Source organism: Camelus ferus, chromosome 2 (assembly GCF_009834535.1).
Source record: "Camelus ferus isolate YT-003-E chromosome 2, BCGSAC_Cfer_1.0, whole genome shotgun sequence".
Lineage (NCBI taxonomy): Eukaryota > Metazoa > Chordata > Mammalia > Artiodactyla > Camelidae > Camelus > Camelus ferus.
The window spans coordinates 74,202,116-74,217,901 of record NC_045697.1 but is presented as its reverse complement, the minus strand read 5'-3'; the positions used below and the strand labels follow the sequence as shown (position 1 = coordinate 74,217,901).

At 41.2% G+C, this 15,786-nt stretch overlaps 2 protein-coding genes across 2 annotated transcripts in view; one reads left to right on the top strand and one right to left on the bottom strand.

Annotated features, from left to right (window-relative positions):
- INTS12 (integrator complex subunit 12) overlaps positions 1–5,247 on the top strand; it is an 81,832-nt gene extending 76,585 nt beyond the window's left edge. Inside the window, exons 17-19 of the transcript XR_004312906.1 lie at positions 615–718; positions 1,730–1,886; positions 2,736–5,247. The gene's annotated coding sequence lies outside the window, so the exon portion shown is untranslated. The remainder of the gene's footprint in view (positions 1–614; positions 719–1,729; positions 1,887–2,735) is intronic.
- ARHGEF38 (Rho guanine nucleotide exchange factor 38) overlaps positions 1–15,786 on the bottom strand; it is a 112,913-nt gene that overhangs the window by 48,781 nt on the left and 48,346 nt on the right. The window contains 1 exon segment of the mRNA XM_006184617.3: positions 15,477–15,600. Coding sequence (XP_006184679.2) covers positions 15,477–15,600 — 124 coding nt within the window.

Below are 15,786 nucleotides of genomic sequence, written 5' to 3'. Positions count from 1 at the left end.
TGTGTGCTCCTTTTTAAAAATTCTACACCCCAACTTTCTGAATTGGCTTCCCCCCAAAATAATTGCCATGGAAGAGCAGGGGGAAAAATTCACCTTTTAAAATGCTTGAGGGGAGGGCATAGCTCAGTAGTAAAGCACATGCTTAGCATGCACAAGGTCCTGGGTTCAATCCCCAGTACCTCAATTAAAAATAATAATAAAATTTAGAAAATTGTTAAGTGGGGGAAGGGCATATAGCTCAGTGGTAGAGCACATGCAAGGTCCTGGGTTCATCATGCACAAGGTCCTAGGTTCAATCCCCAGTACCTCAATTAAAAAAAAATAATAAAATTTTAAAACAGGTGGAGGATATAGCTTAGTGGTAGAGCATGTGCTTAGTGTGCATAAAGTCCCAGGGTCAATCCCCAGTGCCTCCATTTAAATAAATAAATAAATAAACCTGATTAACTCCCCCACAAACAACAAATAAACAAAATGCCCTTAGTCATCTCCTTGAAAAACAACCCCCAAGCACACTGAACATATTTCATGTCCCAGCATCATTTCTTCTGTGCTGTGCATGGCTCCCCCCCTTCACTAATGTAAATGTACTCATGCTCCTTTTCTTGGCCCAGCTCTTCTTTACTTCCAGACCCTCACGCCCATCCCCAAGCTGTACCACACCAAATGAGAGGCCTTGATTATTTTGAGCCCCCTGCAAGATGAACTTCCCCTGCAGGTAAGTAAACCAGGGTGAGATCAATGACATTCAAGAGATCTCCATGTCCTAGGCCCTGTTCAGGAAAATGGCATGAAAGGGAATGAAGTAGTTCATAGTCTGTGTTTACTTCATCCTTATTTGGCAACAATTTAATAAATGACTATTATGCACCATGTACTTTAGTAGGTACTGCAGATACAAAGAAGTGACACTTCCCTCCAGGGACTTATGATGGCCAGGAGGGGAGAGGGAAAACCCCCATGTAGCATACCATGTGATAAGAATGGTAATAGCTATAAAACACAGTGGTGACCTATTCAGCTCTTGAGAAACTGAGCTATTTCCATAATAGTCTGCCCTTGAAATAGGAGCTAGGAGTGAGTGAAGAAATAGGAGCTAGGAGTGAGTGAAAAGACACAGAGATGCACTGAGGGAATAGGTTCTGCTCAGAAACTGCAAGTGGTCTCATGTGGCTGGATGGTGCCATGCTTGTGGGAGGCTTCGGAAGAGACTATTTTGCTAGGTAGAGGCCAGACCGTGAAAGACCGTACGTAACATTAAGGAGTTGGAACTTTAGTCTGAAGGTGATTGAGAAGCACCGATGGATTTTAGGCAGCAGACTAAGGTGATTAGATTGTGTTTCAGAAACTTTACTCTGGGAGTTAGTCATATGAAGAATGGAATTTGGGGGAGGATAGAATGCTCTCAAGGGGAGAGCCGGCAAGCTCCGGTGAGCAGCCGCACTGAGTTTCTTTGGTAAGTTGGTTAGCTAGGGTATAAAATGGATGGGCAGAATATTCATTGGGGAAGGGTGGGTTTCGGATCATATTCCCTGATTTTCATTTCAGCTTCACCTTCCAGAGGGAAGAAGGGATTTTTGTCCCTATTTAGTCTTAATTGGAAGTCTCAAGGTTAATTTCAGTGTAATGTGGGCATAATGAGCAAAAGATTACATTGGGACACTGGAGATTCTTGCCTTTTCCCACCTTTCTTTGTCATCCCAAAATATGTGATTTCTTATCATTCCAGAGATTCCTGCTTTTCTCCGTCTACACAAGGACCCCCATTGGTCACAAGATGCATGCTGTTTGGCCTGTGCCCCACTTTCTCTGCTCGTATCTAGTTATCTGCCTGCTCTAACAATAACAGAAGAGTTGTTTGAAGAATATGTAAAGTATTTATATCAGTAAGTGGCTTGTGCAAATACTCACTAGATGGTAGTTATAACCACTACAGCAAAAGCAGGGAGGGTGGAGAACAGAGGGTGAAAAAAAGGACATTGAACGTATGTGAGAGATGAAGGGAGTAATTCCAGGCATAGCTCAGGAATCTAGTTTCAGTAAATATGTGGCTGGATAGTGGTGACAAAATAAGGAGAGCGTTTTGATGGGAAGACAACCAGTTTAGTTTTAGATGTACTGAGTCTGAGTCGCCATAGTATATTCAGGTAGAGAACGCCTTATGGAATTGGGTGTATGAGCCTGGGGTTCAGGGAAAAAACATCTAAGAAGGAGATGTAGGTATGTAAAACTTGAGTGGTAGAAACCATGAATCTGATATGGTCATTCAATAAGGTCCACAGAGTGAGAAGTGAAGAGAGCATGAGGACCAAATGCTAGGGAGCCTGGAAGAAAAAGAGTCTGTAGAAAAGTTTGAGAAGTTACAGCCAGAGAGAAAGGAGCAAAACTGGAAGGGGTGTCAGCAAAGCCAAGGATAAAATAGTGACAAATACTGCAAAGAGACTGAGTAAGTTTGTGGGGGACAGAGCCTCCTATTGTCCCCCAATATTAGTACTCCCCCTTTTCTAAAACAGTGAAGTTTTGGCTGCCCCAAAGAAAAACTACGTCTCCCAGCCTCCCTTGCAGTAGGTGTGGCCATATGATGGAAGTCTGCCAGTGGGATGTAGGTAGAAGTGCTCTGTGATGATACCCAGTAACTTTTCTTTAAGAGGTACCTGGCTCATCCTTTACCCTTCTTCTCTGTTCTTTTGTTCAGTTCTGCTACCTGGAACTTGGATGCTACCTTGTCCATGAAGATAAGAGTGAGTGGAGCTGTGAGCTGGCAGAAGCTTTATCCCAGAGAACTTAGTGGAGCAGAGCTGCCATTCAGGTCTCAGATACATGCCTTTAGAGTTTTACACAGTAGGGAAATGAACGTCTATCTTATTTAAAAGTAGTAAAGTTTTTTTTTTGTTTCCCATTTCTCCCAGCTGAACTTACTTCTGATCAATATGCTGTTTTTTTTCTTTTCCCTTAGGAAAATATTTTGGGGGAAACCATGACTAGCTGAAGGCCCCCCCTCTTTACTACCCATAAAATTTGACTCAAAAATTCTATGAAAATATTACATGAACTGTTACTTATGAAGAGTATTCTGAACTGAATGTTTGTTTCCCCATAAAATTCATATGTTGAAGCCTTAACCCCAAAGATGATGGTATTTGGAAGTAGAGACTTTGGGAGGTAATTAGTGTTAGAAGAAGTCATGAGGGAGGAGTCCCTGTGATGAGATTAGTGCCCTGAGAGGAGGAGCGTTAGAGGAAGCTTTCTCTGTCTGCCACGTGAGGATACAGTGAGAAAGCAATCTGGCAGGAGAGCTCTCACTAGGGGAAAAAATCTGCCTTGATCTTGGACTTCCCAGCCTCCAGATCTGTGAAAATAAATGTCTGTTGCTTGGACCACCCAGCCTAGGGTAATTTTTTATGGCAGCTTGAGCTAAGACAAAGTATTTAAAATAAGAAGGTACTTGTATTAGCAAGGAAAAGAATGTAACAAGTTCAACTCTAGAAACCAACTACAATGATTTAGAAGAGAATTTTAGTTAAAATCTTAAGCAGTCAAAAGGTACAGACTTCCAGTTAAAAAATAAATAAGCACTAGGGATGTAATGTACAACTTGATAAATATAATTAACACTGCTGTATGTCATATATGAAAACTGTTAAGAGAGAAAATCCTAATAGTTCTCATCACAAGGAAAATATTTTCCTATGTCTTTAATTTTATTTTTATATGAGATGATGGATGTTCACTAAACTTATTGTGACAATCACTTCACAATATATGTAAGTCAAATCATTATGCTGTACACCTTAAACTTATACCCTGCTGTCTGTCAATTAAATCTCAGTAAAACAGGAAGAAAAAAAATCTTAAGCATAAATTATGGGTTGAAGATATATCCCAAAAGAAAGTTCTGTAGTTCTAAGTAAAACCCGATTGTCAAGACACAGTATTCAGATCACAGAGAAGGGGGAGGGATGGCTCCGAAGACAGAGCGTAGATAAGACCCCCTCCGTGGAAAGAAGGTCTGAGACCTGGGTGAGAAATGACAGACCGCTGGCTGTTATCTCCCTGAGTAAGTAAATATTCCGTCCCCAAATGAAAGAGCTTTCCTGGCAGTTTTCACCCAAAGTGAGAGGAGAGCTCCCCACACAGTCTGCTTATCTCTCTTGGATAGGAACCCAGTCACTGGGACCAAACAAGGCAGCAGCCAAAATACCAGGTCACGTGTACATTTTCTGCCTTTCATTCTTAGCCTCCTTCTGTTCTCCAGGGGAGGGGAAAATGAGGAGGGAAGTGAGAAGGAAGAGGTTGCTTCTTCCAAAAGCCACTGTCCTTTGCCTTTAGTCTCACTGAGTTCCTACCTCGCCTGGAAATAACACAGACTCCTACGGGATACTCAAGGGACCTCGGTCAGGGTTATAAAATTCAAACCAAATCCAGGTGCCAGGTGGAACATGCAGCCACAGGATTAAAACAAGCATATCCCCTGAGTATCAAGTCTATTTAAGATATTTGAAGAAAGAACATTATTTTCACGTGAAAGAATAGAATGGCGAATTTACATGAATTCTTAAGATAAAAAGAAACTCCAAATTATTTCATGCCTGTGGCTTCGGGTCAGAAGTCCACATTCCCTGGGGCTCACTATATTTCTCTTCTGACGTCAGGAATCTTTCAGTGAAAAATTTTCAGAAGCACTACAGTAAGATAAATTCAGAAAAATGCGTTCATTGGATCTGACAATTCTGAGGTCTCTGGTGACAGGGGAAGAGCAATTTCAGAGAATTGGTTTTAGGAGGGGATGCGGTGAGGCAGTGAGGGTAGTTGGGCCATAAAAAGAAGAAAGAGATGGTATAAGAGCCAGGGTGGGCTGTGGGGTCCTGCCCCATGACCACCGCTGTGCTCAGTGCCAGGCAGGACAGTGCCGCAATTGTGGTGGGGTCTCTCGAAGGAGAGGCCATTCCATCGCCGGGGCAGCACGCACCCAGCACACTGGGAGTGGGAGGGGGCCCGGAGCTGGGCAGAGACTGGCGAGCATTAGTGGGCCGTAGAGATGGACAGGTGTACAACACGTAATAAGACCTGTGTTAGGAGCACCTGGGGTCTCCTTCTGACTGTATCCAGAATTAGCGATGCTGTTTTGAGCAAATCAGGTTCTTACCATTTTTTGTCTGCACAACAAGGTTTTTGGATTGAATGCTCATCAATTATTAGTCCAGCCCTAACGTTCAAGAATAAAGCTATTTATTTATTTGATGATAACTCATGGTCTCTTCCCAAACCTTTTTGACTTCCTGGCTACTTTAACTCCAGGTGGAAATCTTTATAACAACTGGCACATTAAGAAAACATTGGTTCTCTGAGAGCTGAAAGTTAAAAGGTTTCTGCTGGCTCAGTTAGAAAAAGGTACCATAACATTTCCCTTCTCAAGGTGGGTAACACTGAGGGCCCTGTTCTTAGACCCATCCGTGACTCTTCATTCACCTCCCGTTAGTAAATACAGGTCTTGAGAATGCTTGCCTCTGCCAGCTGCTCTGCACTGCCTGCCAGCCTCTGGACATGACACGGGGGAAAAACCCCGGGCAGACCTGGTAACAAGAAGAGCATCAACACTCCTGTGTTCCCTCCGTGGGCCAGCCGGCTGACTGCAGACTCGTGTCGTCTGTCACTCACCTCATCTATTGTGAGTACTCACTGAGGACACTCTTCTGGGTGCTGGTGATGTGACAGTAACAAAACAGACAAGAACCCCCACCCCCATCTCATGGAGCTTAGTCCTAGAGGGGTGCACCCGACGTCTTGCCCTTCTGCTGGGGAGGCTGGGCCATGCCCATTTGAAATATGAACCAATGAATCTGGTTTCTGTTCCCAGTTGCTTATCCATTTTTCCTTCTTACAAGCTAACAAAATTCGTACCAGCAATGCACCCAGTTAAAAATACTGACCTTTCCCCAGTGTCTGTGTCTAGTAGTTAGGGGTGGTCAATGTGTGTGTGTGTGTGTGTGTGTGTGTGTGTGTGTGAGAGAGAGAGAGAGAGAGAGAGAGAGAGAGAAAGAGAGAGAAATTAAATAATGTGTGTGTGAAATGAAATCATGAGATACACACAGAAGTCACGGGAAAAGGTTTCTATTCCCCCCAAATGAAAAAAGCCACAGGAGGAGATGGGGTTTGGCTCTGATTGCCTACAGGAAGCGTGCTTGGCAGTGGAGTAACCATACTGAGGCCGTGAGGCCAAACACCACAAGTTAAGTACTAGGAAGGAAAAAGCTGGAAGGAGCCAGCAAGCAGCTGCTGCAGTCCTGGACTATTGAGTTATGGATTTCTTGTTATGTGAGAAAAAAAAGATCCTTTTTTGGTTAAGTCCTTTTGTGAAGTTTCTATTCCAGGCAGGCAGGGGAAGTCCTCACTGATCCAAGTGACTGGCCCCGGCCACAGAAGCAGCGGTGACAGCTGGCATTAGTGCCCAAGTCTGTCTCCCTCCAAAGGCCATGTTCTTTCTGGGCTATTGTGCCCCTCGAGTCTTGTGCCCATCGAGTCCTGCACCCCTGCCAGCGTGCTTCTCCTTTTGGCTTCCAAGCAGCTGGGGAGTGTTAGGGACTCACAGGACTCTCACTCACTGGATTTGGTACTTGATTTCCGTAGGCATTTTGTGCAATATCTGACTTTTCAGAGCTCCATTCAAATCTGATGGCCTTTGACCTCCATGAGCCAGCTCCACAGCCCAACATCCCAGAACTTAACTTTCTCCTCAGAGAACAGAGCTGTAGAACTTGTTACTAAGCCACTCTGGTTTTATTTTTAATAGAGGAAACAAGGCCTAGTAGCCCCGGGACCCATCTTGACCTCACTCAGGAGACTGGAGGTCCGTCCTCCACCTTGTATCCTGGTGACCTCCTTCTGCTGAGTTTTCCTTTCCTGTGTCAATTTGTGTATACTTGACTTTGAACACCACCACCATTTTTCCATCATATGTTTTCTTTTTTAAAAAAAAAATTATTTCTTTGGGGGGGTAATTAGGTTTTTATTTATTTGTTTGTTTTTAATGGAAGTCCTGGGGATTGAACCCAGGACCTTGTGCAGTGTACTAGGCACACTCTACCACTGAGCTATATCTTCCCCCCTTTTTTGTCGTGTTTTCTGAAGCTGACAGCTTTCCTGTTACTGCCAGTATTGGGAATAAAATGTCCTGATCTTTCACTGCTGTGTCTGGGTCTCCCTGCTGCAGGCCTGACACATTCCAGTGAGCAGGTGTGACACTCTCCCAACCTGTCCTCACTGGCCTGGATGAACTAGGTCAAGCCTATCTGTGTGCTGAGTAACACACACACACACACACACGCACGCACACACGCGCACGTGTGTGTGTGTGTGTGCAGTATAACAATCAAAACACTAGAAAAATTATTCAGGTGAGCCACTTTGTGGCATCTCTCACGTGGCATTGTCAGTGACTAATCTCTTCTCACAAAGTCTGCTAAAGGCACAGATTGCTGCTTCGGGGACACGCAGGAGACTCAGCTTTAGGAGAACAGAGTGCTGCCGTAGAACATCAGTGCGTCACCCACTATACCTTCAAAGAACAGAAAGCTCGAAACTGTCTTTATCTCCAAGGACAAACTCCCCCTCAGGAAAAGGCATGTGATAGATTGTAATTCCTTTACTGCAAACTTTTTTCAGCTCTGGTTCTCAGCAGTGTTCGTGGGGTAGGCACATAAAGTAGATGTAAACATATTCATAACTCAGTCTTTTTTTCAGATACTTCAAAATATTGCAGCATTGTGGTAAATGCATAAAAGGGGACACAAGCCCTGTTTTGGTTATCACTGTATAACCAACCGCCCTTAAATTTAGTGCCTTCACACAACCTCCATGTTGATTTTCTCTCACAAGTCTGTGGGTTGGCTGGTATCAGCTCTGTTTCTTCTGCTCTACTTGGTGTTTGCTGGGGCTGCAATCATTCAAGGGCTTAACTGGCTGGCTGGTCCAAGACGGCTCATTCACAAGTCTGGTGCCTTGGCAGGGACAGCTGGAAGGCTGGACCACTTTCTCACTGGACAGTCTCAGGTCTAATCTCTCTCCATGTGTTATTTCCCGCAGGGTAGCTGGATTTCTTAAACGGCAGGCTCCACAAATCACAGAAGTAGAAATTTCCAGCTTTCTTAAGGCTTAGGCCAGTCACTGGCACACTGTCACTTCCACTGCCTTGTGTTAGCTGAGTCTTAGGGCCAGTGAGAGTCATTATGGGACTAGATGACAGAGCAGCATGGACACCACGAGGCATGGTCCACGGAGGACCACCTACTGCAACTGCTGTTCACTGTATCAAATGCGGAGATGATACTTGGTGTGTGAAACCACCCTTCATAGGAGAAAACAGGGTGCCAGATTAGATATGTGAGTCATCATGATGCCCACAGATTGGGAGCAACTAGAGACCACACAAGTCCATGAACCTGATTTGTTTCAAAAAACATGATCAGGACCTCAAAAAAAATCACATTTTATTCAATTGTTACATATGTAAGAAATCAAGCTTTGTGAATAGATGAGTACATTTAATATTCTCAGGATAGTAACAAGTTAGTCACATCATGTATTTGGATATTTATTAAGGATAGGCACTGGAAATCAGTGTTTTTTCCATTGTTATGACAAATCCCACTTGTGCTCAAGTTCAACAGTCTGAACATGCAGGAATGTCTGTGGGGTGACTCTCCTGTGCTTTATCTTTTAACATTAGGTGCCTTAGGTTTGAGGGGGCAGTTATACGCCCTCTCCCCAAAGCCTTTAGTGATTGTGAATTGTGTGCAACACGGAGAAACCTGGTTAATTCTACATGTAGGAGGAAAGGAACAAGAAATTTGAATTAACTATATTCCAGGTGTCCGGTATTTTGTGATAGGCAAGTAGGAAATCTTGCTGGCTGTGGAATATCAGATGCTTTGGATCACACACTATATTGAATAAACTGGTATATGCTAAAAAAATGATTTTATTTAATCTTCATAAATGCACTATGAGGTAGATATTATGGCCTCAAATTTCCAGATGAGAAACTGAACTTCAAAGAGGCTTTGTAACTTGTCTAAGATCACACATCTAGCAACCGATGAGCCAGGATGTAGACCTAAGTTAAGTTGATATTGAAGCCTGTGTGTTTAAACTCTACACTGTCACCTTACCTGTTTTGTCCCTGCTCACTATTCAGTTGTTACAAAATGATCTTCGGTTTAAGTGGACACAAAAGCCACATCTCATGATCCTATCTCTAAAGATTTAGAACCCATTTCCTATCTAAACAGCCTGCTTAAGATTTTAAAATCCAATTTCTATTTTGGCATGGTAGCCCAGACAATTCCCCAGAGCTCTCAGATCTACAAACATATGCCTCTGTGCTTAAACTTGAACGTCATCCAAACCCCAAGGTGAAGGTTGAGTGAGATTCTCCTCCAGGTTTATCTAGGTATCAGGGAGGTTTCCCCTATGGCACTAGAGCTGTGAATCACAAACTCATTCGTGCCACCTAAGGACAAAGAAATGGAACACCTGTGCTTTTCATTTTGTGGCAACATGATTTTGGAAACACCACCCCAAATCAGTTCACCTTATGAAATGTAAGAGGAAAGGTTTAGCGATGGAAATTGCCAGTAAATTCCATTGATATGGCTCCTATGGGTGGGTCCTGGGTATACCTCCGTGGCATTCTGCTCCAGCCACGGTGACTTGCTGTCCTGCCTTGAGGCCTCTGTGCTGCTTGTCATTTGGAAAGTCTTTTGCTCAAATCTCCACCTTTCTAAATCTTTCCAGTCCAAGCTCAAAAGTCACCTTCCAAATCAAGTTTTTCCTTGTCATCTGAGATGAATCATCTCTTGTCTGTGAATCTGTGTTAGCTAAAAAAAAATATATATCTCCACCTCCCCCACAAAACTTAAAGACTTTAAAAAACACTGTTTTTCTGCTCACAGTTCTCCAGGTTAACAATTTGAGTAGAGCGCAGCTGGGATGGGTTGTTTCCATGTGATGTTAATGGGGTTTATTGATATGTTTGTAGTCTGTAGCTTGAGGCCAGCTGGCCGAGGAGGGCCTTAGTCCCACGTCCAAGGCCTTGACTGTGTTGTTTGGAATGACTGGGTAGTTTGAGTCTTCTCTCTCCCTGAGCAAAGAGTGGATGTCACATGGCTGTGATAGAGCATCATTTTGCCACATTTTACTGGGGAAAGCAAGTCAAGAGGCTAGGCCAGGCATGACGGGTAGGGAAATTAAAATATGCCTCCATACTTATTCTTTTTCAAATATGGCCTTACTGGTTTAATTTTTTTTTCATGAATTTTCTCTCATCTTCCTCAATATTGCCATTTGTAATTAGTAAACTTGAAATAGTGAACATCTTCTATTGGGTTTTCTCTGCAAGCCATAATATTTTAAACTTGTTATTTTGAATTAATTTTATACTTCTAGGAAAGTTGCAAAACAGCCCCGACAGTTTCCAAATATCCCTCACTCGTCTTCCCCAGTGCCATTGGCTTACATAACCATGTCCAATTGTCAGGAAAAGGAAATGAAGTCTGCTTTAACACTGTCAACTAAACACCTGTCTTGAATTTCGACACTAATGTTCTCTTACTGTTCGAGAATCTACCCAGGCTCCCACTTGAATTTATTTGCTACTCCTCCTTGATCTTCGGCAGTCTTTCAAAGACTACCATTCCTCAGCCTTACCTTCTCTTTAATGACTTGCCATTTAAGAATAGTATTGATCAGTTATTTTGTCAAGTGTCCCTCCTTTGAGTCTGCTGATGTCATGTTTTCTCATGACTAGACACGATTGCACATATTTGGGACAAAAGTACCACAGATCTGATGGTGTGTCCCCCTCAGTGCGTCGTATCACAAGGTTCACGATGTGTTATTTCCTGGTACTGTTGACCTTGATCACTCACTTGGTTAAGGTAATGTCTGCCTGGTTTCTCACTGAAAAGTGGCCATCTTTCCCTCTGAGGTCAATACTTGAGATACTTTGAAACTATGGATATACATTTCTCTTCAAAATTTCAAGCACTAAATCTAGCATCGATCTGAATTTTGTCTGTTGTAACAGTTATAACTGTAGTTTGCCTAATGGTGATTTTCAATTTTCTTCTTCCCTTCTATATTTATTCACTGAAATTTACTGTAAGGGAGAGTTTTCCTTTGTCTTCATTTGTTTACATCAGTATGGACTCTATTTTATTCTATGGTTTAAAATCCAATACTAGCATTACTTATTTTGCTGCTCAAAAATGTAAACCATGATATTTTTAATTATGAAAATGTTCTCCTCTAAGCACAGAGACACCTAATAAACTCGGAGAAAATTCTGCTAAATGGAAGATATTAATATTCTGACTATAGATCTCTATTAAAATGTATAAATATTTGATCTGAAATATTTTCATTGAGACTGTCTTTTTGTCCTCATTTTCATTCTTTTATTCTTTATTTTTACAAAATAAAACTCATCAAATAAGCTATTTCTATTTATGATTTTTTAATATTTTTCTAAATACAGATATTGTAGAATCTGGTACAGGATATAACTTTATCCTATTAAATACGAGCTCTGTCAAAAGCTTCTTTTCATAAGTCAAGTCTTCCAAAATCAATTATAAAATGTCAAAATTAAATCTTTTCCACAATATGAATTCTCATTGTTTTTTTTTTAGTTAATTCCTTGTTTTCATAGGGATAAATTCTAGTATCTACCCATTTGCATTTTTGTTTTCAATAATTGCAGTTGTAAAGACTGAAAAGCTGAAGTTACTCCTTCCCTCTGTTCGTTGACTTTCTTAACTAAAGAACTTCTAACTGATTTTGAACAAAATACAGTTTCTAAAAGCTGATTAGTGACCAGCAGCAACAGCAAAAAAAAAAAAAAAAAAAAATTTGCATGGTCATGCGTAAGATTATTTTTTAAATTAACGTCAGCTTGGCTTCCAAATATTGTATATAATTCATTCTAATTTTGAATATATAAAACTATGTGTGAACTTTGACTACGGTTACCATTTCAGTCCTGGAACTAATTCCTGTGGATGCTGAAGGACAGCTTTCTGCTTTAAAATGATGAGCATGGTCTTTTTAAAATAATGACTAATTTTTGATGCAGATGTTGCTGCTTCTTCAGTAAATTTCTGTCTTCTGATTGTTTTATGGGTCAGTGACAGCACTGAAGACCCCAGGGTAAATGGTATTTTGTGTGTCATATGTTGACCATCAACCTTCTTGAGAAACAGAAAATCAATACTTAATTTTGATTAAACGTGCATATGTTAAACCCTCACTTATGAAGGAGTTTATTGCAAAATAAAATAAGCATAACCAGACAATTAAAAGGTGACAGATTTACATCAGATGATAAATAACCAAACTACTGCAGCAATAGCATCCAGGTGCTCAGTAGCAGGACTGCTCAGCCTCTGCTTCCCACATGCATTTCACTTGCATCTAATCTTTAATTCCTTACATGACCCACGAAACCCACTGACTGCTATCCTAGTGGCTTCATGCTTCCCACTGGTCCTGGCATGGGCCACCCAGCACGGGTCACAACACAACTAGCTGCTGTACTGTGGATGGCAGGGTTTGTAGCATCAAATACATCTCCCACCACCACCGAGAACAGGAAGCAGTTAGCTGTTGCTAGCTTCTCATGTCCGAACGTCATCATTTTATCAGCCAGTACCCTGTATGCTGTACTTCAAAGGAAGATGTAAGTGTCCTTGAGACTAGAAGAGACTGGGAAAGCTGAGATGGGCTCTCTTTCAGAGTTTACCATGTGAGAACTCTGTCAAGTGCACCTGCCTCTTACATTCTACTAAGAGAGGCCATGTCAGAAACTGAAGTACTATATAGCGGTCTTACCAATCTCTTATGATGCAACTATCAATAATGATCCTCCTTTAAAAAGGAGAAAATCCAAGACAAATGCTAAACTGAACTGAGTATTTGAATAATAGGCCAAAACCAGGATGTTCTAGGCAAATCAGGATTTGTGACTCCCTAAACCTGGAATTGTTTTTGACTCCAGCACATGCAACCAGCCCCTACATTTTGTCTGTGCTTTCTTCCATGTTTCATTGGAATCTGACCCCTATTTCTGTTACCACTGTATCCACCTTAGCCTAGATGTTTGTTGCCACAAGGCTGAATTATCTGTAATGACGTACTTACTGGTCTTGTACTCATTTTCTCCTCTATCCCTTCTCTTCATACCAACCATAGTTTTCTTTGTCCAGAAACTTTCATGTCTCATCACATCCTTGCTGAAAAATCTTTTAATGGCTCCTCATTACCTGCAGGGTTAATTCCAAGCTTTGATTCCAACTACAGCCTTTCCCTATTCTATACTTAGAGATTCATTTCTTATTCCTCCCTTACATGAATCCTTCACTCAAGCTTGACTTGGTCACTCACCATTTCCTTGACATCCTTGGTATTTGGCACCTGCTGTCCATGCTTTTGTTCGTGTTATTACTTCCACTTAGTCTTCCCAACCTGGACCTCACTTGCTGAAATCTGATCTATACCTTTAAGCCCAAGGAACATTTTCAAGAATTCTTCTCTGATTCCCCATCTAGAAATAATCTCTTTATCCACCAAAGTTCTGCAGTAGAGTAGAAAATACTCTGATGATGTATTACACAAATGTCTTCAATTCAAGGGGCTATTTGCAAACTTTTGAAGGACACAGATCATCTCTTTCATCTTTTGATACCTGACAATGTCACACAGCACCCTAATTATTGTACATTCTGCTGCTTAACAGCTATTCATTGTGTGAATAAATAAATGGCCAGTGAATCCACACTAAAGTGACAATAAATAGAGTCCCTCCTTTAGAAAATATTTGTACAGTTTATTGGAAACTATATTAGTCGGCGTGGGCAACCATAACAAAATAACATAGGTTGGGGGGCTTAAGCAACACATTTATTTCTCATAGTTCTGGAGACTGGGAAGTCCAAGGTCAAGGTGACAGCAGGTTCAGCTCCCGGGGAGGATTTCCTGGCTTGCAGAGAGCCGCCTTCCTGAGTCCTCACATAGTGAAGAGGGAACTCTCATCTCTCTTTCTCTGCTTATAAGGACACTAATTCCATCCTGGGTCAACCCTCCTTGTGACTTCATCTAAACTTAAATTACCTCCCAAAGGTCCCCCCTCCTGGTGGTACCATCATGCTGGGCTTTAGGACTTCCAACATATGAATTTTGGGGGAACACAAACATTTAGCACATAATGGGGATATTTAATCCCAAGACATGACTGAATTTAAACCTGTCTGCAGGAGAATCTTTTTGAGTGGTCTGGCCTTTTGGTATGTAACACACTTCAAATAGCCAGGTTGTTTCACCTTTGTACAAGGTCAGTCTTGCGTATTAAACTTTGGGTCTTCCTTAAATGTCAAACAAAATCAATTTCGTGCCATTTCTATACCTCTGATCTCCATTAACTAATAGACATAATAAATAAAGATATAAAGTATGAATGTGTGTTTGTGTCTCTGTGTCTCAGAGAAAGGATCCATATCAAACTGATAACAGTGGTTACTTAAGGGGAGGTGAGTCACATTGAAGGGATTTATTACTCTGTGTACTTCTGAATTGTTTTAATATTTTGTAACAAGCATATATTGCATGTTATGTGTGAAATGAAAAATGATTACAACACATTTTAAAGATTTCTTAGCCTACCTGGCACTGTGTGTGTATGTAGTACCTTGGATGTGGCAACTGCCTTCAAGGAGTTCACAACACAGTATCCCTTTGAAATTCCCAAGCAACATTGCACATGTAAAATAAATAGATAAATGACCAATGAAGGGAGAAAATGGGAAGAATAAAAACTTGACTCAATACTTTTCCATTGATTTTGCTGTATTTTTTTTTTCAAAATCTTACTGGAATAAGAAAATAAGCTATTGCTGTTTGAGAGTAAAAACATATCTGGAAAGCAATACCATAGAGGAGAAAAGAGAAAAGCATGGGAAAAGTAAAAGTTGTTAAGTGTTTTATTAATCATATAAACTTTCCACCTAAGAGAAAAATCACAATCCAAAAAAAACAATGGATTCGTAGGCATAAGAGCTGAAAGACACTGTGACTAAAATCAGTAAAGCTATTAAAGTATTTAAATGTTTAATTCTTTAAGAATCAAGTTAGATGTTAGCCATAAAACCAAATGAGAGAACATCTGGAAGGCAAAGAGGTTGAAAGATTGAAAATTAAAAAGCAAATGGTGCACTGGAGTGCTACTGAGGGACTTCAGCAAATGGATGTAAACCCATTTGAAAATAAATACAGAGTTTGTGTAATTACCATGAGCCTGAAGATGGGTTTAGCATTTATATATCTCCTGGGAAGCTTGGTGAGTCAGAAACATAAAACCAAAGCGAAGGGAGGCTATTAAAACATTATTTCCTGTTGCATTGTAGAATTCGAGACGAGAATAAACATACCGATTACTTGCATGGCCGGTTCCACGTCTTTTGTGGCCTCTTCCAGCAACGACAGCAGCTTGGCTGATATCTGATGCACAGATTCAATGTTGCTAAACAAGCTATCCACGTCCAGCCGATCAATCTGAAGAAATACAAAAAGTGAGCACCAGCGGATGGAGAGAGACGCACAGTATTTAGCATGTTTCTCCTGCTAAACAGTAAGTGTTTTCTATGCCAGCCCATACTGCTTCCATCAACCGTTTCTGTAAACATTCTTACTTGGGATTTCTAGAGTAAATGTGCAGTTTTTCATGCAAGAAATTGGGAT